This window comes from Capsicum annuum, chromosome 8, assembly GCF_002878395.1.
Source record: "Capsicum annuum cultivar UCD-10X-F1 chromosome 8, UCD10Xv1.1, whole genome shotgun sequence".
NCBI classification, from domain to species: Eukaryota; Viridiplantae; Streptophyta; class Magnoliopsida; order Solanales; family Solanaceae; genus Capsicum; species Capsicum annuum.
In genome coordinates, this window is record NC_061118.1 from 157161855 (window position 1) to 157189663 (window position 27809).

The 27809-nt window shown below is 35.3% G+C and overlaps 2 protein-coding genes across 4 annotated transcripts; one reads left to right on the plus strand and one right to left on the minus strand.

The window, feature by feature from the left end:
- Positions 1 to 10989: 10989 nt before the first annotated feature.
- On the minus strand, positions 10990 to 14770 carry LOC107839761 (protein NRT1/ PTR FAMILY 4.5). Its single transcript, XM_016683386.2, has 6 exons — positions 14616 to 14770; positions 14434 to 14521; positions 13946 to 14163; positions 13072 to 13491; positions 12703 to 12827; positions 10990 to 12291 (listed from the first exon to the last, which is right to left on the minus strand). The coding sequence occupies exons 1-6, from the start codon at positions 14616 to 14618 to the stop codon at positions 11301 to 11303; spliced, it is 1845 nt and encodes a 614-aa protein (XP_016538872.2). The 5' UTR covers positions 14619 to 14770; the 3' UTR covers positions 10990 to 11300.
- Positions 14771 to 19153: 4383 nt separating this feature from the next.
- On the plus strand, positions 19154 to 27240 carry LOC107839762 (flap endonuclease 1). 3 transcript variants are annotated; one of them, XM_016683387.2, is made up of 18 exons: positions 19154 to 19344; positions 19433 to 19549; positions 19637 to 19695; positions 20461 to 20520; positions 20610 to 20663; positions 20756 to 20804; positions 21002 to 21049; positions 21745 to 21810; positions 21981 to 22031; positions 22402 to 22521; positions 22598 to 22682; positions 23298 to 23379; positions 24368 to 24482; positions 24576 to 24632; positions 24725 to 24771; positions 24992 to 25043; positions 25811 to 25988; positions 26514 to 26575. In XM_016683387.2, exons 1-17 carry the CDS (start codon positions 19333 to 19335, stop codon positions 25982 to 25984), a joined length of 1248 nt encoding a protein of 415 aa, XP_016538873.1. In that variant the 5' UTR covers positions 19154 to 19332; the 3' UTR covers positions 25985 to 25988; positions 26514 to 26575. The 3 variants fall into 3 exon arrangements, with proteins under 3 accessions (XP_016538873.1, XP_016538874.1, XP_016538875.1); XM_016683388.2 differs by lacking the exon at positions 25811 to 25988 and adding an exon at positions 26855 to 27240 and having other exon boundaries at positions 19160 to 19344; positions 26514 to 26640; XM_016683389.2 differs by lacking the exons at positions 19154 to 19344; positions 19433 to 19549 and adding an exon at positions 20312 to 20378 and having other exon boundaries at positions 19631 to 19695.
- Positions 27241 to 27809: the final 569 nt, after the last annotated feature.

Sequence of the window (27809 nt, forward strand, 5' to 3'; positions counted from 1 at the left end):
CCCTCGCTCAGATACTCGGCACATACAGCTACAAATACACCACAATCCCTGAATAAAAATTAGTAATTTAATTAGAAAAACCAATATAAAATTATAAGCTAATGAAACCATCTCAAAAAGTAATGTAATACGTACAAACTTCCACTTTCTTGTTGTGCTATATCAGATACGTATTCCACTTGAAATGGATCACGTTCGGTCTTTTCCTTGTAGGATGTCAGTGCAGTCCAGTTACTTGGTACCTTTTGCTCAAAAAAGTTACTGTATTGAAGGTAAGTAGGAATCATTAAGCCAACTTTTCAATCTCACTTGTTTGTGTTCTTTTTCATGAAGAGGCCATTGAATCATACACACGAATGCATCAATCCTTTAATGCAATAACTGCCAATATCCAGTGAAAGGCACCATCACGGTTAATTGGGACAAAGACCTCATCAACCAAATACCAAGGCTGACCTGCGCATGGACTGAATCCCTTAATGGTGTTAATCAATGTCATTTCCATATCAGCAACCTCATCAATCTTTGCATATGCATCTTGTGTGGAAAGCTCATTGCCAGCATCAGCATCATAGTAATTCACATATGCTTTCTCGATGTACACTTTGAAAAAGTAATCTATGATAGTGTATCTCTTGCTTGGAAAATTCTTGTTCTTGTACTTCTTCCTCAAGTAGTACATGATGACATCCAGATGCTGTTCAAATTGTAAACAAATGAAATATATGTTACATTAGTCTACCGTAATCATTAAAATTGAAAGAGGTACAAATTAAATGTTTTATGTATCTAATGTGATTAATGCAGGTAATAGACAATTGCCCTAGATAATGAACCAGATACATAATAATACAGAAAGATACATGTTTTGTTATTATGTATGTAGTACAAAATGTGGGCTAGTCTAGCTACTGTCTGATCATGTGCAGAATTTAGGATGCATAGGAGCTCCCCATCTAAGGATTTAAGATTAAACTAACTTTTATAAACAAATAATGTAAAAATATTTTTACATTATCAATGTATTTAACTTGTTATAACATGCTTGTAACGTAATTCAATCCCTAAAAATAAAAAAAATGAAAAAATCATTTGAGATGCAACAAGTTTACTCTAAGACAGTACAATATATATAAAAGCACTAAAAACATAATACATTAGATACAAGATTATACAAATGTCTCTTTAATCTCTACAACATGTATTTCAGCGTGAAAAAATGTATCTTGTGTAATTCTACTTTCAATACCATTTAAACAGCATAAGAAATATATCAAAACATTTACAGTAACTCACAAATACAAGTTAATATAACATGTATCTTAGAAATAAAAACATGTATCTATTATATTTAGACTTTTAAGTAAAATTGGACAAAACTAGATACAAATCAAAGCATTAATAATCACTCACATATACAAGTCCACTTAACATGTGTCTATGTATTTATGAACTTGTATTTTGTTATATTAATTTCAATAAAAAATAAAATACACAAGATACAAATAACTTAGCAACAAAAAAACAGATATACAATGAAATTCTAAACGTATCATGCAACCCAAAATATGTATCTCGGCCTAACATTCAATAGATCTGAACATGCAATTACCTTGGAAAGTTCATCTCTGGAAATTGCTTTAACAATTCTTCTTCTCTTGGCGGGAGCTTTACATTCAGGACTGTTGGGTCCCCTTTTCTTAGAACCACTTTTTTCTTTCTTGTCCTTAGAATGCTTTTGCCACAACCTCTTCATAATTTGGGGATCATTTCTATGCTTTAATCTATTTTCATCAAAGTCAACAAATTCATAATCAAAACTTTCGGAAAAGAAGTTAACAAATTCATGAGATTTTTTGATACTTTCTAATTGAGAAACCCCAAGACTAAAGGAAGGTCCCAAATCTCTATTCATAATGGCAATTCAAACAATGAAGCCTAAAAAATAATTAATCGAAGAAATTGCTCAACTAAATCACCCAAATTTTACTCTGTAAACTTAGGCGCAAAATATTTTTTTTAATCGAAGAAATTGCTCAACTAAATCACCCAAATTTTACTCTGTAAACTTAGGCGCAAAATATTTTTTTTGAAAAAAAATGTAAGAACAATTAGAAGAAATTGAAGCGGATTTTAGGGAGGAAAATTAACTTGCTTCAAGTTTTGAATTGAATGAAGAAGTTGGATAGAAACCGCTCCACAAATTGTGGCGTACAAAGAGGGAGAAGTGGGTTATTTTTGGTAAAGAATCTATTTTGTAGTTGGGTGTTTTAACTTATATCTCAACTTTACCAAAAATTATGAAATATTGGGATTTAAGTAATTTTTTAGTAGTGGGGGATTTTTAGAAGTTTAGAAACTTATGTTGTGTATTTAGGTAATTTTTCCCTTATATATTACGTGCATACAAATAGATCCTAGGCCCAAGAACATAAAGGTCCATCAATAAAATCCGGGTCACAACTCTAACAATCTCCATCTTGACACGAATTCTAATTCAGAACTCAAATCCATTTCAAGACATAAACTCTCCACCTCTTCCAAAAAACCCCTAAGGGAACATCTTAACAACTAACACCAACCAAGTCCAAGCAATGCTCAAACTTGGCACTTGGTAGTGTCTTGGTCATCATATCAGCAGGATTATCATGCGTACTAATCTTGCTTGCCACAATATCATCATATCGATGTACTTTGTCCTTTCGTGAAACATCTGATCTTTCGTAAGGAAGATAGCACTCTGACTATCGCAAAAGACCGTAGTAATCTGTAAGTCTTTGCTAAGTTCACCAAACAGACCCCTCAATCAAATAGCTTCCTTGAAAGCCTCTGTAATAGCCATATACTCTGCCTCGGTAGTTGACAAAGCAACCGTAGTATGTAAGGTAGCTTTTCAACTAATAGCACAATCACCAATGGTGAAAACATAGCCTGTAAGGGGTCTCCTTTTATCATGATATCCTAAAAAATCAGAATCAACATACCCGATTACTCCATCTCTATTTCGCCCAAATTGCAAACAAATATCAACAGATCCATGCAAGTATCTGAAAATCCACTGAATTGCTTTCCAATGTTCTTTGTCAGGATTTTCCATATATCTGCTAACTGCACTGATGGCATAAGATAAATCTAGTTGGAAACACACCATCACATACATAAGAGACCCGATAACACTAGAGTATGGAACTTGAGATATATAGTCATGCTCATCATCTGTCTTTAGAGATAAAGTGGTTGAGAGTTAGAAGTAAGTTTTCAGTGGAGTACTTAAAGGTTTGGTATTTTGCATATTGAATCTATGAAGCACTTTCTGAATATACCTTTTCTGACTCAAGTATAACTTACACTTCTCTCTATCCCTCATAATTTCTATGCCAAGAACCTTCTTTGCTGCTCCTAGATCCTTCATCTTAAACTCCTTGCTGAGTTGGGCTTTGACTTTTATTATCTCTCTTATATCCTTTGATGCAATCAACATATCATTAACTTACAAGAGAAGCTACACGAATAAACCATCAGTTACCTCCTTGAAGTAGACACAACTATCATAACTACTTCTCTGAAATATATGAGAGGTAATAAAAGAGTCAAACCTCTTATACCACTGCCTAGGAGACTGTTTTAAGCCATAAAGAGACTTTTTCAGCAAACATACATAGTCCTCCTTTCCTGAGACTACAAAACCCTCTGGTTGCTGCATATAGATATCTTCTTCGAGTTCTCCATGTAAGAATGCAGTTTTGACATCCAACTGCTCAAGCTCAAGATCATGCATGGCCATAATACTAAGAAAGGCTCGAATTGAACTATACTTTACAACTGGAGAACACATATCTGTGAAGTCAATACCTGGGACCTGACTGTAACCTTTACCAACTAGTCTTGCTTTGTACCTAACATCTTCAACTCCCGATGTTCCTTCTTTCTTTTTGAATACCCACTTACAACTGACAACTTTCTTATCTTTAGGCAATCTCACCAAATTCCATGTGTCATTCTTATAAAGTGATTCCATCTCCTCCTGCATAGAAATCGTCCATTGGTTAGAATTATCACAACTAACTGCCTCTGAGTAAGAAAAAGGTTCTTCACCGGAATCAATACCTTCTGCTACATTCAATGCATAAGCAACCAAATCAGCTTCAACATACTTCTGAGGAGGTCTAATATCTCTTCTAGGCCTATTTTTAGCAATAGAATATTGTGGCGTCACTGGTGGTGAAGAAGAAATAGTATCACTCTGTATCTCTGGGCTAGACTGAAAAGTAGGCACTGGTGTAGACTCTGCTCTAATTTACAATTCAACGTGGGTGGATGACTTTTGCTGATTCATGTCACTAAGTTCATCTGGGGGCGAAGCACTAGATTCGGAGGGAGCTCGAAGCATGGCAGTTTCATCAAACACAACATCCCTGCTAATTATAACCTTTCTACTTTCTGGACTCCAAAGCTTATAACCTTTAACACCAAGCTTATAACCCATAAATAAGCATTTGACAGATCTAGGTTCCAACTTTTCATTATCAACATGAGCATACGCAGGACATCTAAATATCCTCAAATTAAAATACCTTGCAGGAGTACCAGATCATACCTCTTGTGGAATCTTTTTATCAATTGTGACTGAGGGAGAGCGGTTAATAAGAAGACAAATCGTGGAAGTATCTTCGGCCTAGAAAGACTTGGATAAACCAGCATTAGAGAGCATACAACTCACCTTCTTCATTATAGTCATATTTATTCGTTCGGCCATACCATTCTGTTGTGGAGTATGACGAACTGTCAAGTTTCTCACAATTCCTTCTGACTTGCAAAAGCATTAAATTCATTAGAACAGAACTCTAAACCATTATCAGTCCGAAGGCATTTTACCTGTTTCCTTGTCTGCTTTTCAATCATAGTCTTCCACTCCTTAAAAATAGGCAACACATCATTCTTTTGCTTCAGAAAGAACACCCAAATTTTTCTAGAATAGTCATCAATAATAGTCAACAAGTAATTAGTGCCTCCTCTAGATAGTACTCTAGCAGAACCCCAGAGATCAGAATGAATGTAATCAAGTGTGACCTTAGTTGAGTGGATGTCTTTAGTGAATCTGACTCTCTTCTGCTTCGTGAAAACGCAGTGCTCACAGAACTCTAATTTGGTAATACTCTGCCCATCAAGAAATCCTCTCCTGCTTAGGTCAGTCATCCTGTTTTCACTCATATATCCCAGGCGTATATGCCAAAGTTTAGCAACCCCACTTTCTGATAGAGAAGAGGTAGAAATAACTGTATTACCTATAACAGTAGAGCCTTGCAGGACATACAAATTTGTAGACTTTCTCTGTCCCTTCATTACAACAAGTGCACCTTTAGTAACCTTCAGAACTCCACCTTCACCAGTGTACCTATAACCGTTCGAATCAAGGGTACTCAAGGAAATAAGGTTTCTCTTCAGGTCTGGGACGTACCACACATCACCAAGTGTCCTCACAACCTCTTCAAATATCTTGATTTTGATTGTTCCAATGCCAGCTATCTTACAAGGTGTGTTATTTCCCATCAACACAGCACCTTTAGAGACTGTTTCATATGTTGTAAACCAATCCTGATTACAACACATATGAAACATATAAACTGAATCAAGAATCCAATCCTCACAGGGCTTGGAGTTACCATCAGAAACTACCAAGAGTTCTCCATCACTACCACCATCTTCCACAAAACTGGCTTCACCGAACTTCTCTGGTTGGTTTCCCTTCGGTTTTGGAGCTTCTCTTTTCTCTATATTATGTAGATTCCAACACTCGAATTTGATATAGCCCTTCTTCTTGCAGTAATTACAGGTTTTTTTCTGTTTTTGGATTTCGACCTATTCCTGTCATCACCCCCAGAATTCCTTTCACGAGTCCTTCCTCCTCGAACAATGAGACCATCTCCTTTAGTCTCCGACCCATTCACAAGATGTTTTATCCTCTCCTTAGAGAAAATTGCATTATAAACTTCATCAATCGTCAAGGTATCACAACTATATAAAACTTATCCCTAAAGGTCGTGTATGATGCAGGCAGCGAACACAACAAAATCAACCATAAATCTTTCTCATCATACTTAACCTCCAGAGTCTCTAAATCAGAGATGATTTTTTTAAAGACAGATAGGTAATCTTCCAAAGACACACCCTCAGACATACGATGGGAATAAAGTCGTTGTTTGAGATGCAACTGTAACACCCCATACTCAAGTACACGTATTGGCGTATTCAAGTACGTGTATTGGTCTTATTTATATGGAATTAATTTTTTTATTTTATTTATACCGGAATTTGCCCGTTGATGGTTCCATGCGAAGGTTATTGAATAAGATTTCCAACGATATAAAGATTTCCAAAAACAGATAGGTTTTGGATATAATCGAGCACGTTTGAAACTATAAAACGGTGGCCGGGATATTTGGGAATAGTAAATGTGCAGGAAAATTTCCTGCACACAAATTACTGAGGCCAGTCGAATTTTTGGGTCAACTTCGAATTATCATAACTCCCTTAATATAATGAACTGGGAGAGATGCGACCTATGAAAAGAAAGATCTTTGAGTATTCTTTCCAATGCAATTGGTTTCATCCAAATCCAACGCCTGAGTAAGGAGTTATACTCGTTTTACTTCAGCCTATCAAAACAGTTTTTTAGGGTCAACTTCAAATGACCATAACTCCTTGTACAGGACGAACTGGGTGGCCTACTTTATATGAAATAAAAAATCCCTTTGAGTTATCTTTCCAACGATACCAATTTTACCCAAATCCGATATCGGAGGAAAGAGTTATGGTCGATCTACTTTAGCTTATCAAAACAGTCCACCAACGGACAGATTTGACATTGTTTAAATTTTAAAGGCATTTTGGTCATTCCCTATTATATTATGGATGGGAATATGTGTATATATACATGTATATGAGTTCAAAAACTCATTTTCATCATCAATCATTGAGAAAGAACAAACCCTAGCCAAATTTGACCTTTAAATTACTTTTGATTCAACCGTAGAAATTCCAAAGTAATCCGATAACTGCGTTTGTCATCTCGAGAGCTTCAAACGACACCTATTATTTGTGCAAACAGGATTGCATAATCAAGAGGTGAATTCTAAGGTATGAATATTGTTTGCGTTTGTTCTCTTCCATATGTATATGTGCGATAGAGGATTATATGTATTGGTTGTTATTGAAAGGTGATGAAAATAGGGTTATGGACTATTTTGCATGGTTTGGTTGTATTGAATTGTGGAAGGTGGATATGGTAATTGAGTTATGGAAGGTGGATATGGTGATATACTATTGAATTGATGATTATTTATGTCTATGACTCAATTTGGTTTAATATATTGGTTGAAAGGATAAATGAATCCAAACTTGATATTGAAGGATGTTGTATGAATATGCATGGCATGTGAATGTAATTGGAGTATAAGAGGGTTAAAGTGACACCCTTTATGGTGTAATTAAGGCTTACTACTTAACCACTAGTTTGGTGAATTCAAATAATAGAATTGTGACATTTGGTCGCTAATACTAGATTGCTACATATGTTCATTGTAGATAAGTAATCCGAAAAGATGAGAAGTCCATTTGGGACTAGTATTGAAGGTTGACAATCAGGTATGTAAAGCATACTCTATACCATATCTTTGGCATGAAAGTGAACAATTGTTCTATTAAGAAAGTTTTCAAAGTTATTCAGTAACATGTGATCCATAATGGTTTTGTATGATGTCCTACGTTACCAATGAACTTATTTCCACCCTACAAAATGTCAAGACATTCCAATACTTACTTGTTTTCCAAATCTTACATGTTTATTGCACTAATGAATGTTAGAAGGTATTCGGTTACTCAAACAAGATCTATGTACTATTAATGACTCCAAAACGTTTCATTGATATACCAATAAGTTCCAACTTCATTGTTATGGCATTGATGACTACAAAACACTTTATTGATGTGCCAATAAGTTCTTACTTCATTGTTATTGCATTGATGGTCTATTTATATGTCTCTTATTGATGTATCATTGTTTCAAAGTATCAAAAATGCGATGGCAACCGAAATAACAATCTCAACGATTAATTGAACTAAGTGATGGAAGTTCTCTCTTATCGGGTGGTATCTCAGGGGCATAAGCCTATCATGGGTCGATCCCTATTTATGTGTTTATGGATGGTATCCCAGGGGCATAAGCCTATCATGGGTGGATCCTAGTTGATATATACTAGAGGCAGTCTAATGGTCACAGTACCGTACAGTAATGATTATAAAGATGATAAGAAAGAAGGTAAAGTGATTGAATAAATACAATGTACAGGTTGTCACAAGTTTTAGTAAGTGTGGTCCACTCCTATTACGATTTATTCACTTATTTCTGATTTCTATTGAGCTCCTATATCATATGTGATTATCTACAGCTTTACATACTCAGTACATATTTCGTACTGATGTCCCCCACGGGGGACCTGCATTTCATGCTGCAGGCACAGGTACCTCAGCTCATACACCGCACAAGTAGGAGCCAGGATATCCAGCTGCTTTTGGTGAGCTCCAGTTTGCTTCGGAGCTTTCCGTGTCATATCCAGTCACTTTTGTTATTGTATAGAAGTTAGTTATATGGCGGGGTGTGTCCCGACCTTAGTTAAACTCTGTGTATTGTTTAGAGGCTTTGTAGACCTAATGTACAGTCAAGGTGGTGTTTTGTTAGTAGACGCGATGGCTCTAACGGCCAAGTATTGTATATACATATATATGTGTGTTCGAGCTTATACAGGTGATTATTTCCTTTTATATGCGACATGATGCTATCCAAATTTCGGGTTGTCATAGAGTTATGCATGGGAAGTATAAGGTTATGAGCTGGTTCTCCCGGGCCTCCTCGGTTACGGGTGCCAATCCGCCCCAATAGGATTTGAGGCGTGACAGCAACTTACTTGTTAGGCTCTTTGTCATGCATAAAGATTCCAGTTTCAACCACAATGCAGCGACAATGGTCTCCTTCAAAACATCCTGTATAATCTGATTGGATAAATGAAAGTGGATCTGAGATAGAGCCTTCCGATCCTTATGCCGTTTGTCCTCGTCCGTCCACGATGAGGGCATCTTATCAAACCCTAGTAAAGCATCATCAAAATCCATCTGCGCGAGCATAGCCCGCATCTTAACCTGCCATAATGAAAATCTGGTGTTGCGATTCAACAGCGGAATATCATACTTCATGGTTGTCATCCCCGAGAAAACAATCAACCAAGCTCTTGATACCAGTTTGCTAGGATTTGGACAGAATAAGCAAACCACAAGTAAAAGAAAAACAAGAACAACACATAGATTTACGTGGAAACCCTTGCGGGAAAAACCAGGGGCAGAGGCAGAGGAGGTTTCACTATAATGGAGAGAGAGTACAATGTGGAGAAGGCAGAATTTTCTAAATAATAAAATAACCCATTAAATACATATTACATGCGTATAAACAGGTCCTAGGCCCAAGAATATAAAGGTCCATCAATAAAATTCGGGTCACAACTCTAACACATGGAATAAAGTTAATCTCAAACTTTATCTCGTAATTATTTTTTTTATGTCTTCAACCAAACGATTCCTAAAGATTTTAATTATACTATATATATATATATATATATATATATATATATATCATCATTGAAAGAATATTTCTTAAATTAAGTGATCTTTATCTCATATTTCAAGAAGATTTATATTTGGATGACTTGAATTACCAGAAGTGCTATTTTCCGATAACAACTTCCAACTACATAAAGCAGATTACCAAATTAAAGGTGATAAAAGGGCAATGTTGGGCATAACAACAATCTTAGGTGACTTATTTGGGAGTACTCGTGCCGACAAATGAAATTATAATAGGAGATGCATAGAGGGGTCTACTATGGGGACTCATCAAAAACTCCTTTTTGCTGACTTTTTCTCACCTATTCATGACTTGTTTCATGATTGATAACAATACATTAAATCTTCTCCTCTTAAAAAAAAAAATTAATTACAAACTTTTGAGCTGTGTAACACCCACCTTTATTCCAATTTCTACTCCCCTCAATTAATCTGCCTACACTCTTCTTGATTAATTACAACGCTAATGGAGGAAATCCTTGGGCACCCTAATTTAAGGAAAAGCTTACTGCTCCATGAGTTTCATTACTTGTCCTTTACATCCTAAAAGTATATTTCCTTTTTCATTTGCAACATTGTCTTGTTATTATGTAATTACATAGAGTAGTCAAACTTAAATTTCTAAAATATAATTAATTAAATAAAATAAACTTCTAATAAATACTCTTTATTATCCTTCTCATATTTTTGGTGTAGTAAATCATCAATGCGGATAAGTTTTGACATTTTTAATACGTTAATGACATCAAACTGCAGAAAATGAGAATTTAGGAGTAGAAATCTAAAATTTTAAAAATGAAATTCCATACATATATTATATAAAATTTAGTCATGACACGTTGTTATGAACTACACTAGATCTAATGGCTGCAAAGTAATTCATTTCCAATTATTAGGCATCTGAGATTCCTAAATCAAAGATGCATAATTATCAAACCACATCTATTGCATTAGCTAATCAACATGTAATCAAGTCTGAGAATTGATCAACGGAACCAACAACTGAACATGATTTGATTTATTGACTAGTTACCCGGTGGTTTGATCACATGAAATTTGAGATATAGTTAATTAAAAGGGAAAAAAAAGAAGAAGAAGAAGAAGGAGAAACCTCAATTCACCTCATATATTAAGTGTTAATATAGTGGGGAACACGTGAAGTTTTGGTCCCAAACATCACATGTACAATTGCACCTTAGTCGCTTATGTTTTAATAAAAAAAAATTTTGGGCCTTCTAGTTTCTTCTTCAGTTCAAGCTTATTTATTAGTAGTGTGCTTTCATTTCCTTCTTGTGCAACAGTCGCAGAATCCAAGAGTAATATGAAATATTCTTTATCTGCATTTTAAGCTTTTGCAATCTTATTACATAAATCATCGTACGTAGTAGACATGAAAAAATGTACGTTTAAACACTAGTTAGAAAACTTGATACAAAAAATCATGTAGATGCATGAAAACACACCAAATCAAACTTAAGAATGATCATTGGTAGAGACCTTTACTCTGAATGGGCCCTACTTCGTGCAAACGTTTTTTATCATTATCATATGATTCGTGTAAATACCATTTAATTTGTTTTATTCTGTTGAAAGTTTCACATTAATTAGTATCCTCTGCTTGCATGTCTTCAACTGCGTGCTTCAGTCGTAACAACTTTAGGCACTGCTGATGAATTTTCATTAGCTTCCTCAGTTGGCCCATTGGATGATTCTTCAATTGTAGGCATTGATGTTGCACTGTCACTGGGCTTCAGCAATGCCACTCTGCTTACAGAGTTGGACAAGCTGATGGAATCACCTAAATTGAGCTTGGGCTCCACAACCTCATCTTTTTTGTACTTATACCATGAGGCCCAAAATAGGTAGTTCAGAAAGTTGAGCCCACTAAGAATTGCCAAGAACCAATAGAAGAGGTGCAAATTGTTTTGATCCAAGTCTGTGCCCACTAACCATCCTTTTTTGCTTGGTGCTCTTCTTTTGGTCACTGAATTTATAATGTCTACGAGCACACTACTCAAGAAGTAGCCCAATGAGATTGAAATATATGTAAATGAAGTGGATAAGGACCTCATTCCAACAGGTGCTTCCTTGTAGAAAAATTCAAGCAAGCCCACTAAGGTAAACATGTCAGCTATTCCAAAAATAGCATATTGAAATCCTAGCCATGCTAGATGAATTGGCTTCAATGGATCTTTCAATGAGTGGTGCTTTCTTTTGATCTCAACTAAGGCAGCCACGGCCATGGACACGATCGAGAGGACTAGCCCGACCCCAACACGTTGAAGTTGAGTGATCCCCGAGGGATGTTTGGTGATTTTTCGAGCAAAGGGGACGAAGAAAAAGTCATAAATTGGGATGAGAATACACATGAAGATTAGTGGGATCGCGGGAACTGAGGGTGCTGGTACCTCGAATTTTTTGATGAAACGGTTCATTCGATAGCCTTGTGCAACGGAGAATGTTTGGAGTTGGGCCATACATGTGTTCATTATAATGGTACTAGCTATGATGGGCAACATTCTTGTTAATACTTTCACTTCTTCGACTTGTGTCACAGTGCAAACTGTCCATGGTGTGGGCTCAGCTGTTTTAGGATGGATTGCAGCTTTGTCAAAGAACCTGATTCACAATGTATCAACGGTTATTATGTCTAATAGATAGCAGCTTTGCCTGAGAATCTGCAAATATCTTTCGGATGACCTGATTGTGTGAATAATTATTTACGATAACAGTATATATAAGTTAAACTCTTCTAGAAATGGAAACTTTGTTATCAAACTATTCCGCACTATTTTTGTGCTTAGTGGAAGAAATTATATTAATCTTTAGGCATGGACCTAAAAAAACTTTATGCAGTGGGTTCCCTTTTTCATCTTCCCTCATGCTTTTATCTCGTTAAAAGTTCAAACCAAGTGTGTTTTTTATTAATGACAAATGGTATTACTTTGCAATAAATAAGAAATACACATATGCAAGAATGAATAATGCTGCCTTTCCTGTGTAATCAATTCATCAGAGAATTAACATCACCTGAATTGATTAGTATGTGCAAGTTTTGGCTGTGATGAGTCACATTCTTTATCACTAATCTCATAGAGCTCCTCACTGTTTTTTGGTATTTCCAGCTTCCGATTTTTGATCGCCACAACAATAACCTGAAGAAGAAAAACCGCAATTTCACTTAAAAGCGAAGACCGTCCAAGTCATATAAAGACATCACGTACTCATCCCTTTTATCATCGATGTCCTTACCAAGCGAAATTCTCAATATATATTATGCTTGAAATCCAATTTCTAATTAAGAGTGAAGAGATTTAAATTATCAACCACACTTTTTGGTGGTTATATATTTTATTCTAAATTGCGTAAACATAAAGAAGAGGAGAATAAATAATGAACCTGGAAAACTCTAGTAAGTGGACTGCCAGCAGGAGTTTGAAGGCGAAAGAAAGGCTTTCCAAAAGCAAAGACAATAAAACCAAATGTGGTACCAACCAAACCTATAAGAAAACCTTTCCACCAAGCTTTAACAGTGCTAACATACACTACAAATGTGACCCCAAATGCTCCACCAATCACAGAACTAAACAACACCAAATTGAAGTATCTTCCAAGTGCCTTAGCCTCCTTTGGATCTTTCTGATCAAATTGGTCAGCACCCAATGCTGGCAATGCTCCCTTAACCCCACCACTTCCCAATGCAAAGCAACAAAGTGATGCATAGAAGAATATAGCTTTCCCTCCTGATATGCAATTTGGCACCAAACATACTGGTTGCAAGCTCTTATAATGAGCTTGAATTGTTATCAATGCAAATGCCTACAATTATCATTATCATCATAAAGTATTGTAGTCAGTTTTTAGTGGCTGATGAGTGAAACTTATTTTTCTGAAACTACGTATATAGTAAAGACTAATCGTAACAATTCTCAGATTGGATATTTTTTTGATGAATTTTTCAACTATTAAAGATTAATAATAATGTCTAATTATTGGTTGAAGCCCAGTAATACGAAATTATAAGTTACAACGTTACTTGTAGGCAAAATATTTCGCCTCTAAGTAGAAAGCAACTTTTTCTATTTTTGATGATGGTTTTCTGATAACCAAAAACCAAAAAAATCTGACTTCCTCGTAACACAACATTTTAATTAACTGAAAAATGACTTTCGTCATATCAAACATGCCATAACAGTATTTCTTTAAAGTGAAGGACATTTTTGTTGAAGAATGTCGATTTAGATGGTAATTAGTAGTACTATAGTTAACTTACTAGGATTTCGAAAGGTCCAAAAATGAGGACAGTGTGGAATCTGTTGATGTAACTATCAGAAATGAAGCCACCAAGAATGGACAGCAAGAAGGTTGAGCCCATCAAGTTGGTGAGCGTATTGGCTGAGCCAGTGAGGTCAAAACCCATCACTAAACTGAAGTACAACCCAAAACTCACCATGATTGTCACGAACCCCATGTTTTCCAATCCCAACAAACCTATGATAAAATCGACAAATTAATAGATATTAAAACACCAAATACATTACTTCTAGTTTATTGCTCCCTCGGTCCCTTATTAGTTGTCTACGTAAACAAGTTTGTAAAGTTTCAAAAAAGTTTTTTTAAGGGGTAGATTAGTAAAACTATCTTTCTTATTTATGATATCTTAATGGACGTGTAAAGCGGAAAGTGGACAACTAGTATGGCACGGAGGAGTAATTAATGTATAAGTTCATATAGCTAGCTAAAACTGGAAAGTTTAATTACCATAGATGAAGGATGTAGCTCTAAATCCACCTTTTCCTTTAGTTTTGCTTGAAGTCACAGAATTATACTCTGTGTTGTTACCCTCCTCCTATAATAGCACACAAAACAAATCAATTAGCAGTAATTTAGTGCTTTTTCCCCCCTTTTTGTTGCACTGATCAACAGAAAGCAATTGAACTTACCATGGCTGCAGAGAGTACTTGAGAGGATTATACTGCCACTAAAGGCCAAAGTACTTTTTTAAAACTTTGGTTTTGAAAGTCGAAGAGCTAGAGTTACTAAAAGAAGAATATAAAGTAGCAAAAGGGTTATGGTGGGAACGTTGCATGTAACGTTCGTGTCATAAAATTTATCGATTTCTTGTTGGTGTCACTTTCTTTCTATTTCTCATTGACAAGTGACACAATGGCCATTAATACATTTTACTAGTACATAGTAATGCATATATGGGTTGTGTACACTTTATTAATTAAAGTATCTATCATAACTCCTCATTTCAGCCAAACTAGTCTCGCTTTCTCAGTTCAAAAACATTATTCTTTTTATTTTTTGGGTTGTGGTTATTAAAATTTAGTCCTACAATGCTAGAACTGGCTGGAGATATGATAAATTATTTACGCTTATCAATTGTAGTCGGGGGGAGGGAGGGACAGAGGAGCTTGAAGTTAATTAAGGTTACCTATGGGCTAGTTCGGTAGAATTTAATAGCTTTAATCAAAATCTTAAACTGTGTTTAGAAACTTACTAATAATATGTATAGAAATTAGTAATTGATAATACTGTATATGTGGCATATTTAGATAAACAAACACTCATTGTTTCGCTACCTTTCGAATGCCAATGTTTTTTCTCCCGATAGTGAATCGAACAAGAAATATTCCATTCTTATAGTAACTAGCTTTAGACCTACAGGGTAGTTTACAAATTTTCTTATAACTAAGCTTTAGACCCGCAGTGCTGTCCTACCTATCTTGATTCAAAATTTCTAAAATCACATACTAGGATAAAAAAAATAGGAGAGAAAAGCTTTTGAAGAAACGTTTATGTTACTTGAATTATTTTAATTTGGTTTTTGAAATTTTCCGTGTTCTACGGGTAGAAGAAGAATTTCTCAATAAAAAATTGTCTAATTCTATTTCTTTATTGAATGTGTTTTAGAACTTTCTTGATCTCTTTTTTAAAGCTAGAAAAATTATAAGCACTTTTATTGCCAAACACCACTATATAGTATATATAATTAGATGGTGGAAACTTTCAAATATAAGTTACATTTCTTGGATCTTTTGGGTGAGGAGTGTATTACAGACTTAAATTATGCGTCTGTGTCCTTTCCTTTGCGCTTAGGGACGACCATACAATTCAACAAGGCTTATAATGTGCTTATTTTAAGCAAAAACAGTATCATATTGAAAACGCAAAATAGATAAGTGAATTTTTTTTCTAACATTATCTTTTAAGCAGGCTGCTCACAAGATGTATATATTTCATGGGATGGGTCCTTTTCCATCTTAAAATTCAATGCTTACAAGTTGGAAAAATGTATGTAGTAATATTTGGCAAGTACTGCGCCATTTATTCACAAGTTTATCTTTACTTGATTGTCTTCTATCGTGTTGTTAAGTAATGTCAAGTGTGTTTAGTGGGCACATACACTAAAGTAGTGATTAACAAGTACGAAAATTTTCTAATAATTAGTTTCAGAACATGAATATTCCTCATGAACAAGTAACACTAATTTAAAGTGGAAAGCAACATCACAACAAACCTGAATTTTTGAGGATTGTGTCCAAAATATTAGGTCCCATGATTGAGTGGACAAATCAAATCACCTTACTGATTGATCATTAGCTAACAGATCATGTATATACTATATGCCATAAGGTTCTTGGTAGAAATTATAGTGTTAAAAGTGCTTATAACATGGATGGATCCCAACTGCTAACACTTTATGGGTACAAACGAAAATGGTTATTTATTTCTAATAATAATGTGCTCCATCTCCATGTCAATCAGTTGGTTACTATTTGAGCCATTTCTTATCTGGATATATTTACTATTCTAGACTTTGCAGTTTTGTCTATATCAAGAGCAATGTGAAGATACATTTCAGTTTTCTCATTTTGTTGTTTTTCTTAGAAACAAATGCAATGAATTGAGGCTGATCATCTATAGTTATTGTTGTCAAGCAGATGATATAAATAAGAAACATACAAGCAAATCAGCCAAGCACCCCATCTCTGTTCCAGAAATATCATGCTTGTCAGTTTATGAATTATATATGAATATGGGAAATTTTTCATCAAATAATGTGAAAGTACATGAAATGTGGAGCCAAAGCACATCTGATCCATTTAGGCCATAATAATTATTCACTTTTTTCTGATTTTTTTTTTTTCATATTTGAAAATCAACTTGCTTTGAACATGAAATTTCAAATACATCTTAAAGTAGTGTTTGGAATTTGAAAACACCCACACCTTGTATTTTCAACGCTTTTAAGATATTTCATTCGGTATAGGTGTATTCCTAAAATTCAAAGTATGAAATTAGGAGTACGAAAACTAACAAAGATATACATTAATAAAAAAAAAACATAACACTCTATGATAGGAAAATTTTGTATTCATCTCTTTTACAAAGAAGAAAAACTTGTGTTGATTTGTAGATGAGAGAATCCATTAAAGGCCGAAAGTGCTCTATCATTTGCTGAAAATTTAGTCCAATAAAGAGAAAGAATAAAGACTCATTTATATAATAAAATTGATAATGACTAGATAAAAATGAAGACTCACTTATATAATATTAGGCAAAATGGTTTAATCAACCCTATACTATATGCGTTTTGTAATATGGATACTCCTACTTATCTGTTTGTCATCTGGATCCTTGAACCCATTAAAAAACAATATTTTAAACTACTTGATCGTTGACCAGACCTATGTAACATTACAATGGCTGACTAGGACGATACGCGTGCAGGCACGCGCCTAGGGGCGGCTCAAGCATATTGGTGGCCTAAGGCGAAAATCAAACGGAGGCCTTAAAATTTTAAGAAAAAATAACTTTTTTTTAATGAACTCTATTTTAAAAATTATATAATCAGTTTTTTCTAATTATTCTTTTTTAAGTAATAATATAATCAATGCATTTAATCTTTCTTGAGACATATTATTCTAGATATGTGAACTTCTTCTAATAATTTTTTCCTTTTATATAAAAAAGATTATTTTTTCTATAAATAATATTTAATATTTTTTTAAAAAAACTATATATATCATTGTAAACAATGAGGCCCCTCAAATTTGGGGCCTAAGGCGGCTGCCTATTTTGTTACAAGGTAGAGCCGCCCCTGCACGCGCCTAGGGTACGAGTGGGGGTCAATTTTATATTAAAATAATTAAAAAAATAAAAATAATATTAATTTTTTTTTTTAAAGGGCCTTTTTTTTCCTCCATCTTTTTTATAATTTAAAAATATTTTTAACAATTTTAAAATAATAAACTTTAAAAAATAAATAAAAAAGCCTCCCTCCCCAAGCACCCTTCACCCGTCCAGCCACCCCTCACCCTCATCCAGTCCCCTCCCCCCGTCCAGCTACCCCTCACCCCCGTCCAACCCCTCTCCTTAAGCACCCTTCCCCCGTCCAGCCACCCCTCGCCCTCGTTTGCCCCCTCCCCGTCCAGCCACCCACAACACCACCCTTTACCCTCATCCAACCCCCTTCCCTCCACCCCAGCCCCCGTCCAACATCCCCCACCCCTCACTTTTTATTTTATTTTTTAATTTTTTTCTCAATTCAAATCTTTTCATTTTTTTTTTGGATTAAAATTTAAATTGAAAGTGAGTGATAGTGGATATTGAAAAGTTAGTGAATTTCATTAATAAGCTTGAAAAAACTTAAAGTTTTTGTGAATTTGGTAAAGATATTCAAATTTAAAAATAAAAAATTCATTATGTTTGTATATATGAATTAATAGTTAAAAATTTAAATTAATTGGAGAAGAATTTTAATTATTTGGAATGAATTTGATATTTAATTTGTGAGCAAAAATAAAAAAATGACTATTTAAATTTTTCTACTATTTCTAATTTTTTTATTTAATTAAATTTATTTTAATATTTAATTTCCTATGTATCATTTTAAAAATGACATGAAATTTAATGTAGTAGATGAAAATGACTAGGAGGCTGATGTGGCAGACATGACAGCTGACGTGGGGGGCGAGTGTGTTACACTCATAAAAAAATATTTAAAATATTGCCTTTTTAGTGGATTCAAGGATCTAGATGACAAACATGTAAGTAGAAATATCAACATTACAAAACGAACATAGTACAAGAGTCCGTCAAACCATATTTTGCCATATTATTATGACACATTAACTTTTGAGGGATGAATGATGACCGGTTAAAAATATATATTGAGTGAAAATAAATCTAGAAACAATTATCTTATGAATTATATAATTTAATAATAATTATTCCTCGTATAGGTAGGGATTTTGTATAAATATTTTTTTTTTGGCAGCTATAAAATATGTCATGAACACTAACCACCAAAAAAATTCTTAGAAAATTCCCCTTTTTCTCAAGAATCCAAGAACATTGAGCGGAACGCGTGCTACTCACGGACTGGTTTGCGCGCGTAACATGAAATGTTAACATTCATGTTACTTATGGGCTCCACATTTCTTATCACCAGGCCAAGTGCGAAATTCTGAGAATTAAACTCGAAACACGGTAGCAAAACCCAGCGTATAATACGAGACTTGTAAATATACTTACTGCATACACACAGTATATATACCAAAGAGGCGGGAAAATATTAAACCCTAGTACCCAACCTTTGAGAAATTGGCTTCCTTTCTGTGACATTGGCTTTCCGATTTCTATCCAAAAATGGGAATTAAGGTATGTCTACGCACAAATAAACTGTTTAATCCATCAATTATTCGTTTTCGTTTTCATAAAACTGAACTTTGCCTTTGTGAATTTCTAGGGTTTAATGAAGCTGTTGGCGGATAATGCTCCATCTGGTATGAAGGAGCAGAAATTCGAGAGCTATTTCGGCCGTAAAATTGCAATCGACGCTAGTATGAGCATTTACCAGTTCCTGGTCTGTACATTTTACCTCTATATATACTTTCATGTTCAGAATGCACACCCAATTATTTGGTTGATAATCGAATTGTTGTGGTGGTAGATTGTGGTAGGACGAAGCGGTACGGAAATGCTTACAAATGAAGCTGGGGAAACTACTAGGTATATTATGTTTATTTTTTTTCCTACTATGTCTGAAAACATGAATTGGTTTTGTAATTTGTGATGATTTTTCGCTGACTTAGACGCGGAGTGTTTTAGTCCATCTGATTTCAAAAAGAATGGCGACTAACGGTCTAGTATCAGTTGGGACATTGGTTTATTAATTTTTTTAAGTAAAGCTTATACATTTAGAAGCTAGACAAGATGTGGTACTCTCTCGATTCGAATTTATATGACCTAGTATGAAATATGAATCAACACATTTTTAGAGAAAAATGATAACTTTTGAAAATCGCGATGTAAAACATGTCATAGCATTTATGTGACTATAAAACTTTGAAACTTGTAATTTAAAACATATCAAAACATCCATGTGATTATAAAAGCTTCTCATTGGACGTAAAATGACAAGTTTAAAGTTGATTGTTTTCAAAATTTTGAAGTGTCGCATAAAGTGGAGCATGAGGAGTTTAAGTTACAAGGTTGGTTAGTAAAAAGTACTTTAAATATGGTAGTCAAAGGGAAAACTGTTCGACTCCACGACTAGTAGTAATATTTTAGTCTAGATAAAATGAATATGACTAACATCTTGTGGCCTATTTTTTGTTTTAAACAGTAAAGCAGGACATGTTGCATGCCTGCTGACTGCTGTTCTGGTTCATTTAGATAGTTGCTTATGTTAGGTTTGTTTTACTTGGTTCTACTTTGAATTTGACATTATATGACTGTAGCTTTTATTGATATGACGGCTATGTGCATTTTCAGTCATTTGGTTGGGATGTTTTCACGGACAATTAGGCTTTTGGAAGCTGGAATCAAGCCAGTGTAATTTTCTGCTTTAAGCGTTCATGTTTTTCCTTTTGCCCCTTTCTTGTCTTGCTCCTCTTCAGTAATTCCCATGTCTTTACTGACAGTTATGTTTTTGATGGGAAGCCCCCTGATTTGAAGAAACAAGAACTTGCAAAACGGTACGTAGTAGCTCCCTTGTATGCTCTTTGTATTATATCCATGACATCCTGCCTGTTCGTTCATGTTTTCACACTGTTTCTTGTCTATGCAGTTACTCTAGAAGGGAAGATGCCACAGATGACTTGGCTAAGGCTACAGAGGTTTGATAGTTATATGTCATATGATTTCAGTACCTCTTTTGGGCTTATTATTAACTGAATTTAATTTCCTGTACCCTCCACCACAGGAAAAGGGTTGGGGAAAGTATTTAAAATGTTCTATGTTTTTGGTCCACCTCTTATTTTTCCTCATCTGTGTGTATGTTCACATAATTGATATAGTTGCATTCTGATCACAGACTGGCAACAAGGAGGATATTGAGAAATTCAGCAAGAGAACAGTAAAGGTGGGTGTATGAACTTGTTCTTCTTTATGAGTGCTACTGGTTATTCCCGACTTTCCGAACTGGTTCTGAGTTTATTAGTTGCCTAAGACCAGAAATAGTGATTTTTTCTACTGCTCTTCCAATCGTCTCGCATAATAGATGGTTAAATGCCCTATTGTTCTGTTATCTAAGAATACAAGATTTGTAACACTCTGCTGAAATAGTCCAACAGCTTGAGATGCAGAGAGAACTAATAATGTCAAGAAAGGAAGCACCTTTGCTTACACGTAATCTGTTGAGCTTCACCGTTTAATATCATTTTGAGCAGACAAGGTTTCAGAAGTGGGTGGCTTATATGCTCAAAATCTGAAGCTTGTATCAATTTTCTGCTATTGAATTATGATTTACAACCTTGGTCAACACAGATTTGCAGGTTCTGAGTAGAAAAGAAGTTTCAACACTTTGGTGATAATTTTAGAATTACCTTTTAATACTCTTGTACGATTGGCAAGGGTGTGCTGCAGTAGTAGCTACTGCTACCACTCGAGTGGTCTAGACTTTGAAGAAAATGACTTGTTGTGAAATAGAGGATATCTCATTGTATAGCATTCTTTGGCTCGAAGACCTTCCGAAATGTTTGGGCTCTACCCCTTTTTTAAAATTCTAAGTAGCCAAAACCTGTGCATGTATTTGAATGACACATACCTGATTTTCAGGTTACGCCGCAACACAATGAGGACTGCAAAAAACTTCTCAGACTGATGGGGGTACCTGCTGTTGAGGTGAGTTCGAAGTCTGTATAAACATTCTGGTATAGGGTGTCAATTTGATGGCTAATGGCATTCACTGCACCTTAATTCACATAATTTACATACAATAATATGTTTGCAAAGTATAGTTTTGCCCCTGATGCGATGGAAAGTCTGAACTTTTTTGTTTTATGGTTCCTTAGGCTCCTTCTGAAGCAGAGGCTCAGTGTGCTGTACTTTGCAAGGCAGAAAAGGTATGTATTCCCTGTCAAATAATTAATTGCTTAGTACCATACCTGGGAGTTAAAGCAAACATCACTTATGAAATGCTCAGATTACCTGGTAACTTACTTGATGCTTCATATCGTTGGAATACATAATCTATAATATTGTAAAGGATATATTTAATGCTTACATTTGCAGATTTAAGCTTCCTTCATGGTATGTATAGTCCTTTGCACATATGCTATAATTAAAACTTCCAAGGGTGGGGTGGGGTTGACAATGAAATATTTCTCTGAAGAGTTGTGACGTGCAATTGAGTTAGATTTTCCACTTCCAAGTCATTCGTTGGGCATCGTTATGGATAAGTATCAGATGAGAAAGAGTTCCTCTACTTGTCAGGTCTATGCTGTGGCCTCAGAAGATATGGATTCCTTAACTTTTGGAGCTCCAAAGTTTCTTCGCCATTTAATGGATCCTAGCTCCAAAAAGATACCAGTAATGGAATTTGATATCTCCAAGGTAAAATGGGCCTCGGCACATTTTTTAGTTGATGTCTTGATGTCAAGTCTAATCTCTGATTTATGTTTTATTGCAGGTATTGGAGGAGCTCGAACTTAGTATGGATCAATTCATAGACTTGTGCATTCTTTGTGGATGTGATTACTGTGATAGCATCCGAGGTACGACGCTTATCAGTTAAATCTCTGTTTAAAATCATTTGACTGCATTATATAGATTGCTGTAATCTAAGAGCTCATAACTTCTGCCTTCATTTTTTCTGGATTAGTATATATGTTCCGATTCGTAATGCATATGTGCTTTGATTGTTGTAATGGAGATGTACATGTGCTTCTAGCCTTCTACCAAACGATGTGTGTAGATTTGGATCTTAGGCTACAATCTGTTACTATATAGTAGCTTCCTTGTTTTCTATTTTCATCTTTGCTTCCTCGGTTAGTTATGTGGAGATTGAGATACCAGAGAAATGCCTCCCCTCCCACCCCCACCCCCAACATTTTCAAGTCTAGGCCCCTATGCTACCTCGTGTTTTTCTGCACTATCCGTTCCCGGTTAAGGTACAGTAAGTGCCATTTTCGGGGTTTTGCACTTTGCAAAAGTTTTACCCTGTCCCCAGATCCCGACTTCTTAAAATCAATCTTACATTAGCATCTAGGAGCTATTTATACTCCATGTTCTTATGCTAGTTGCTACAAGCTTTACTTATGCTGCAACTGATATGGTTCGAGTGATTTGAGCAACAGTTCTTGGTATATAATCATTGATCTATGCAATAGGCATAGGGCCGCAGACAGCTTTGAAGCTTGTACGCCAACATGGGTCAATGGAGAGCATATTGGAGAATATTAACAAAGAGAGGTATCATTTGATGCTTTATGGAACCGAGTTCATCAACTATGTATTCATGCATTCATTGGGTGTTAACTAGCTCATCTTTGCCAACGGTCTTCAATTATCCTGAATCCTGATAAAATGAATCCTGATAAAATGAAAAACTATTTCCAGAAGCTTGTTGAATTTCTCTTGTTTCTCAAGGCAGAAAGAGCGAGGAGATGTTGAAAATTTAGAAAGTATTCTGAAGGAGCTTGTTGTTTATGTAGAAGGATTTCCACTTTTTCCTGCAATACTGCTGGAGACTTTATGGATTAGCTCTATTTGATGGATTTATACTTCCTCCATACAATAAACAATGTTCTAAAACTTTTTGGCAGAAAGATTTTGAAATTTTAATGTTCACCCAAGGGACCTTATATTGTTAGGTAAACTATTAAAGAAAGGGAAGCTTGGTACACTAAGGCCTAAGCCCCCGCTACTCGTGGAGTTCTAGGAAGAGATGGATCACATTGGATCTATTGAACACAGCCTAGACGTACTTTTTTATAGTTTTATCTCAAAATATATGGTCTTTTATGAAGTTAAATTTTCAAAAGTCTCTAGAACTTTGGTCTAGTAATAACAGCAGTGCAACTCGTGATGTGTGGGTTAGGCACACACCACCGGTTTGCTGCAATCAAAAGCCTGATTTTTAAGTGGAGAAGGATAGTGGGACGGGCCCATTATCTACCATGTTTTGAACCGATCTAGCTCTCAAGTTTTTTTTTTTGGTTATTGGAAAAAAAGTTAATGTTCAAAAAAATTCAAGAGAAAAGTATCCCAAGTAATTGACATACTTGAGAACTCTCCTTCCTCTCTATTTCTCTGTCTCTCTGTGACCTTTTTTTGTCTCGTGGTTTGGGAACGGGTGGACTCGACTTTAACATTATTGGTAAATTTATAATTTTGGCAGTTGAATAAACCTTTCTTCATATGTTGCTTAAAAGTATTTTCACTGTCAATCCCATTGTAGATATCAAATACCTGATGATTGGCCTTATAATGAGGCTAGGCGACTCTTCAAGGAACCATTAGTTGTTACAGATGATGAGCAAACTGAACTAAAATGGGCTGCTCCGGATGAAGAAGTGATTGTCTTACCTGAGGAAGTTTTGATTTTTTTGATTGGTTTGTTAATGAATTTTCACTGAATTTTCATTTTCATATTTTATTCTTATTAGGGGTTGGTTAACTTTCTGGTGAAGGAAAATGGATTCAACATTGATAGAGTTACGAAGGTATGGTTCCTTTTATCACTATTTGACAGAAAGATTTCTTCTAGCTTCTTTTGAAAGATACAATTAACTAATTTGCATCTGGCTTTGTTCAGGCAATAGAAAAGATCAAGACAGCCAAGAACAAGTCTTCTCAGGGGCGGTATGAATTGCTTAGAATAAATCTGTTGATGGTTAATAATGTCAGGAAAAACAATCATTCCCTTAACTTCTTAAGAAATGGTTGATTGGTCCTTAATTATTATTTCACCTTGTAAAAGCCATCAATTATGTATGATTTTCTAGTGTATTTGTATTTCTTGCGGTATCGTCTAATCATGATATTTTGCATTCTGAATTTGTGTTGTCTCTTTCCTGAACAGGTTAGAATCATTCTTTAAACCAGTTAGCACATCTGCTCCAATTAAAAGAAAGGTAACGTTATTGAACCCTGAATGCAAAAGAAATATTCTACTAAAGTTCGATTTTCTGCTATCACGTGTCTGTAATATGCATCTCTTTTTGGTTTGTTATTTAAACTTCTGACCCTTGTTTAGTGTGATGTAACAATTATTATTTTTTATGATCCACTATGAGGATAACATTTGATGATTGCCAACATTATTGCATTGCTTTCCATTTTGGCGATGGAAGACTCGGATAAAGTAATCATTTATATGTTATATATGAGTAGTTCAGTTCACTTTATTAACAACTGCAAATTATGTCTGGTGCGAAGTAAGAACAACACTTGGCTTTGTTGGTTTTTTCCTTCTTTTTAACCATATCTTATGTTGATCTTTCTTGGAAGCCAGCTATATCTCTTGGGGTTGAATATCAATTTAGGTCTATCATTCATTTTTAGTGCTTTTCTAAAACCTGTAACTTTCTTTTACCATACAAATTTCAGGAACAGTTTACATGCCCATACTAAATATATAATTTGTCAATTTTGTTCCAAATTCCTAGGAGGTAGCGGTATGTACTGCGTACATCTTACCCTCCCCAGACCCCACTCTTGTGGGAATACACTGGGTATGTTGTTGTTGTTGTTCCAAATTCTAATTGGTTGCCACCATAACTTTGGCACCTTGGTTCACAGGGAATCCAAAAAGCATGCCTGTGCTAGATACAGAATTTGCTAATGTTTGTTACAGATTATGATTGGTTGCCCCCATAACTTTTGGTACGTTGACTCACAGGGGACTAAATGTGTTCTTGTGTCTCCGATTCCTGTTACCAAGTTTAAGACACTCTCTTTACGATCCAGACCTGGTGTCCCACCTGGTGTCCCTGGAAGACTAATCTACCCATCTTTAGGATTGAGGTCGAATTACTCCGTGCCATTATCCAGACACTTCTGCTTCGGCACCTGATACTGTAAACACCTCATGAACCTTGATCTCTAAGTTCTTGCCTTTTATAGTTCAAAATGCTCTAATTTAGGTAATACTTTGCTAAGATTGCTATGCCGAATAGTGAATACTGAATACTGAACCTGTGGAAAAGAAATTGATTGGAAAAGATTTGGAATATAAATCGTTAATTCATGATGGTGCAGCTAAAAGACATCCACCTAAAAATGGTGTGCCCTGAACTACTTTATGAACGCACAAACATCAATTTTGAAAGTAACGACTACATGAGTTGGGGAGTAGGGTAATGACGTTGAGAACTGATACTTGCAAAACTTCGTCCATCTTTATGCTTGGAAGTTGTATGGTCAACATCCACTTCTTTTATTTCAAAAGAACAGCTAATATATTTTAAGCTAAGTACTCAGTATGATTTTTCTGTTTGTGACGTTGGTTTTTTGCTTAGTAAAACTTTTGTAAAGTGTGCTCCTAAATGACGTATTTTGGATAAAGATGGGATCTCGTTATTATGACGCTTATTTGGTCACAGGAACCAGCCCAGACCACTGACAAAGGAGCTGCTAACAAGAAATCAAAGGCTGGTGGTGGCAAGAAGAAAAAGTAGTTAGTGTCAAGTCAAAGCTTGCAGTAATGTGATGGTTTCGTACCTTGGTCAGGTTAGATTCTTTGATCTGTTTTAATTGATCATTCTTCTAGGTTGACTTTGTCTCAATGCAGATTTTGATGCCACTTTCAAATTTTTCCCAAAATACCATTGTCCACTCATCCATATTTAACATGGCACTGGTTTAACTTTCATTTCTTTCGTTTTTGGTTCTCTTTAAGAAAACAATAATGCATTGTGGTTTCTTTTATCTGCTTGAATGACAGTAAGAGTGGTCCAGTCACATTGCTGCTTGCGGAGTCCGTGGTAGCTGGTGGTTCAGTCACGTTGCTGCTTGCGGAGTGCTTGGTAGCTGGTCAATTTTGTTTGTTCTTCAGGAAGAAATACCAGTTAGTTGGGCTTCATTTCAAATGTCTTGTTTCATTTTTTAGTTTCTTAGCCCAAGAGACCCCCCAACCCCAAATGAATGAACTGGCGTCAGCAAGATATAGTCAGTGCACTGGGCATCTGAAACCGTCACTTAGTCTAGCACTTTGATATTGATGTATGAATCCGGATTATCCAGTTGTGTGAATTGGCATTTCTGTCAGTTGCATGTACAATTTAAAGCACAACACAAAAACTGATTTAGCAATTCCGACAGTTGATGCAATTATTTAGTTCTCTAGAGTCTTTGGCATTGTCTTGTTGCTTGCTGAGTTCGTTAACCACGGAATCCGAAAACCATTGCCGAAAGGTATTGATGCAATTATTTAGTTCTCTAGAGTCTTTGGCATTGTCTTGTTGCTTGCTGAGTTCGTTAACCACGGAATCCGAAAACCATTGCCGAAAGGTATTTGGAGTCAATAAATGAGCCCAGGCTTGAAAAAGAGTGCATTGGAGCCTATTATCACTTCTCTGTAATGAAACAACTTAAGCAATGGAGTTCGAGACTAGGGCAACAGAGGAGAGAACTCGTAACTTGCATCTGGCAGAGCTTCCAAATTCAAACTCAGGAGGTGTAATTCCAAGTTAATATGAAAGATTCGTCTAAACGTTGATCAATTGTTAACTTACTAGAATGCTTGTACTCCACTTTGCAATTTATTTGAGGCATTGTTTCCAAATAACAATGAGGTTAAAATCCAGTCAATATAGACCACAAATTTTCTGCCAACAACTGAACGAAAATCTTCTTTTTTTTTTTTTTAATGTTTCATGAGACCTCGCTGAGTAGAATAT

What these genes read in the sequence shown, in the direction of transcription:
- LOC107839761 (XM_016683386.2), bottom strand. An exon ending in CACTTACTAGAGTTTTCCAG is followed by an intron (nt 12,828 to 13,071) that starts GTTCATTATTTA and finishes TTTCTTCTTCAG; the next exon opens with GTTATTGTTGTGGCGATCAA. An exon ending in GCACATACTAATCAATTCAG is followed by an intron (nt 12,292 to 12,702) that starts GTGATGTTAATT and finishes ATTGTGAATCAG; the next exon opens with GTTCTTTGACAAAGCTGCAA.
- LOC107839762 (XM_016683387.2), top strand. An exon ending in TCAGCAAGAGAACAGTAAAG is followed by an intron (nt 21,050 to 21,744) that starts GTGGGTGTATGA and finishes CCTGATTTTCAG; the next exon opens with GTTACGCCGCAACACAATGA. An exon ending in TACTTTGCAAGGCAGAAAAG is followed by an intron (nt 22,032 to 22,401) that starts GTATGTATTCCC and finishes TCTACTTGTCAG; the next exon opens with GTCTATGCTGTGGCCTCAGA.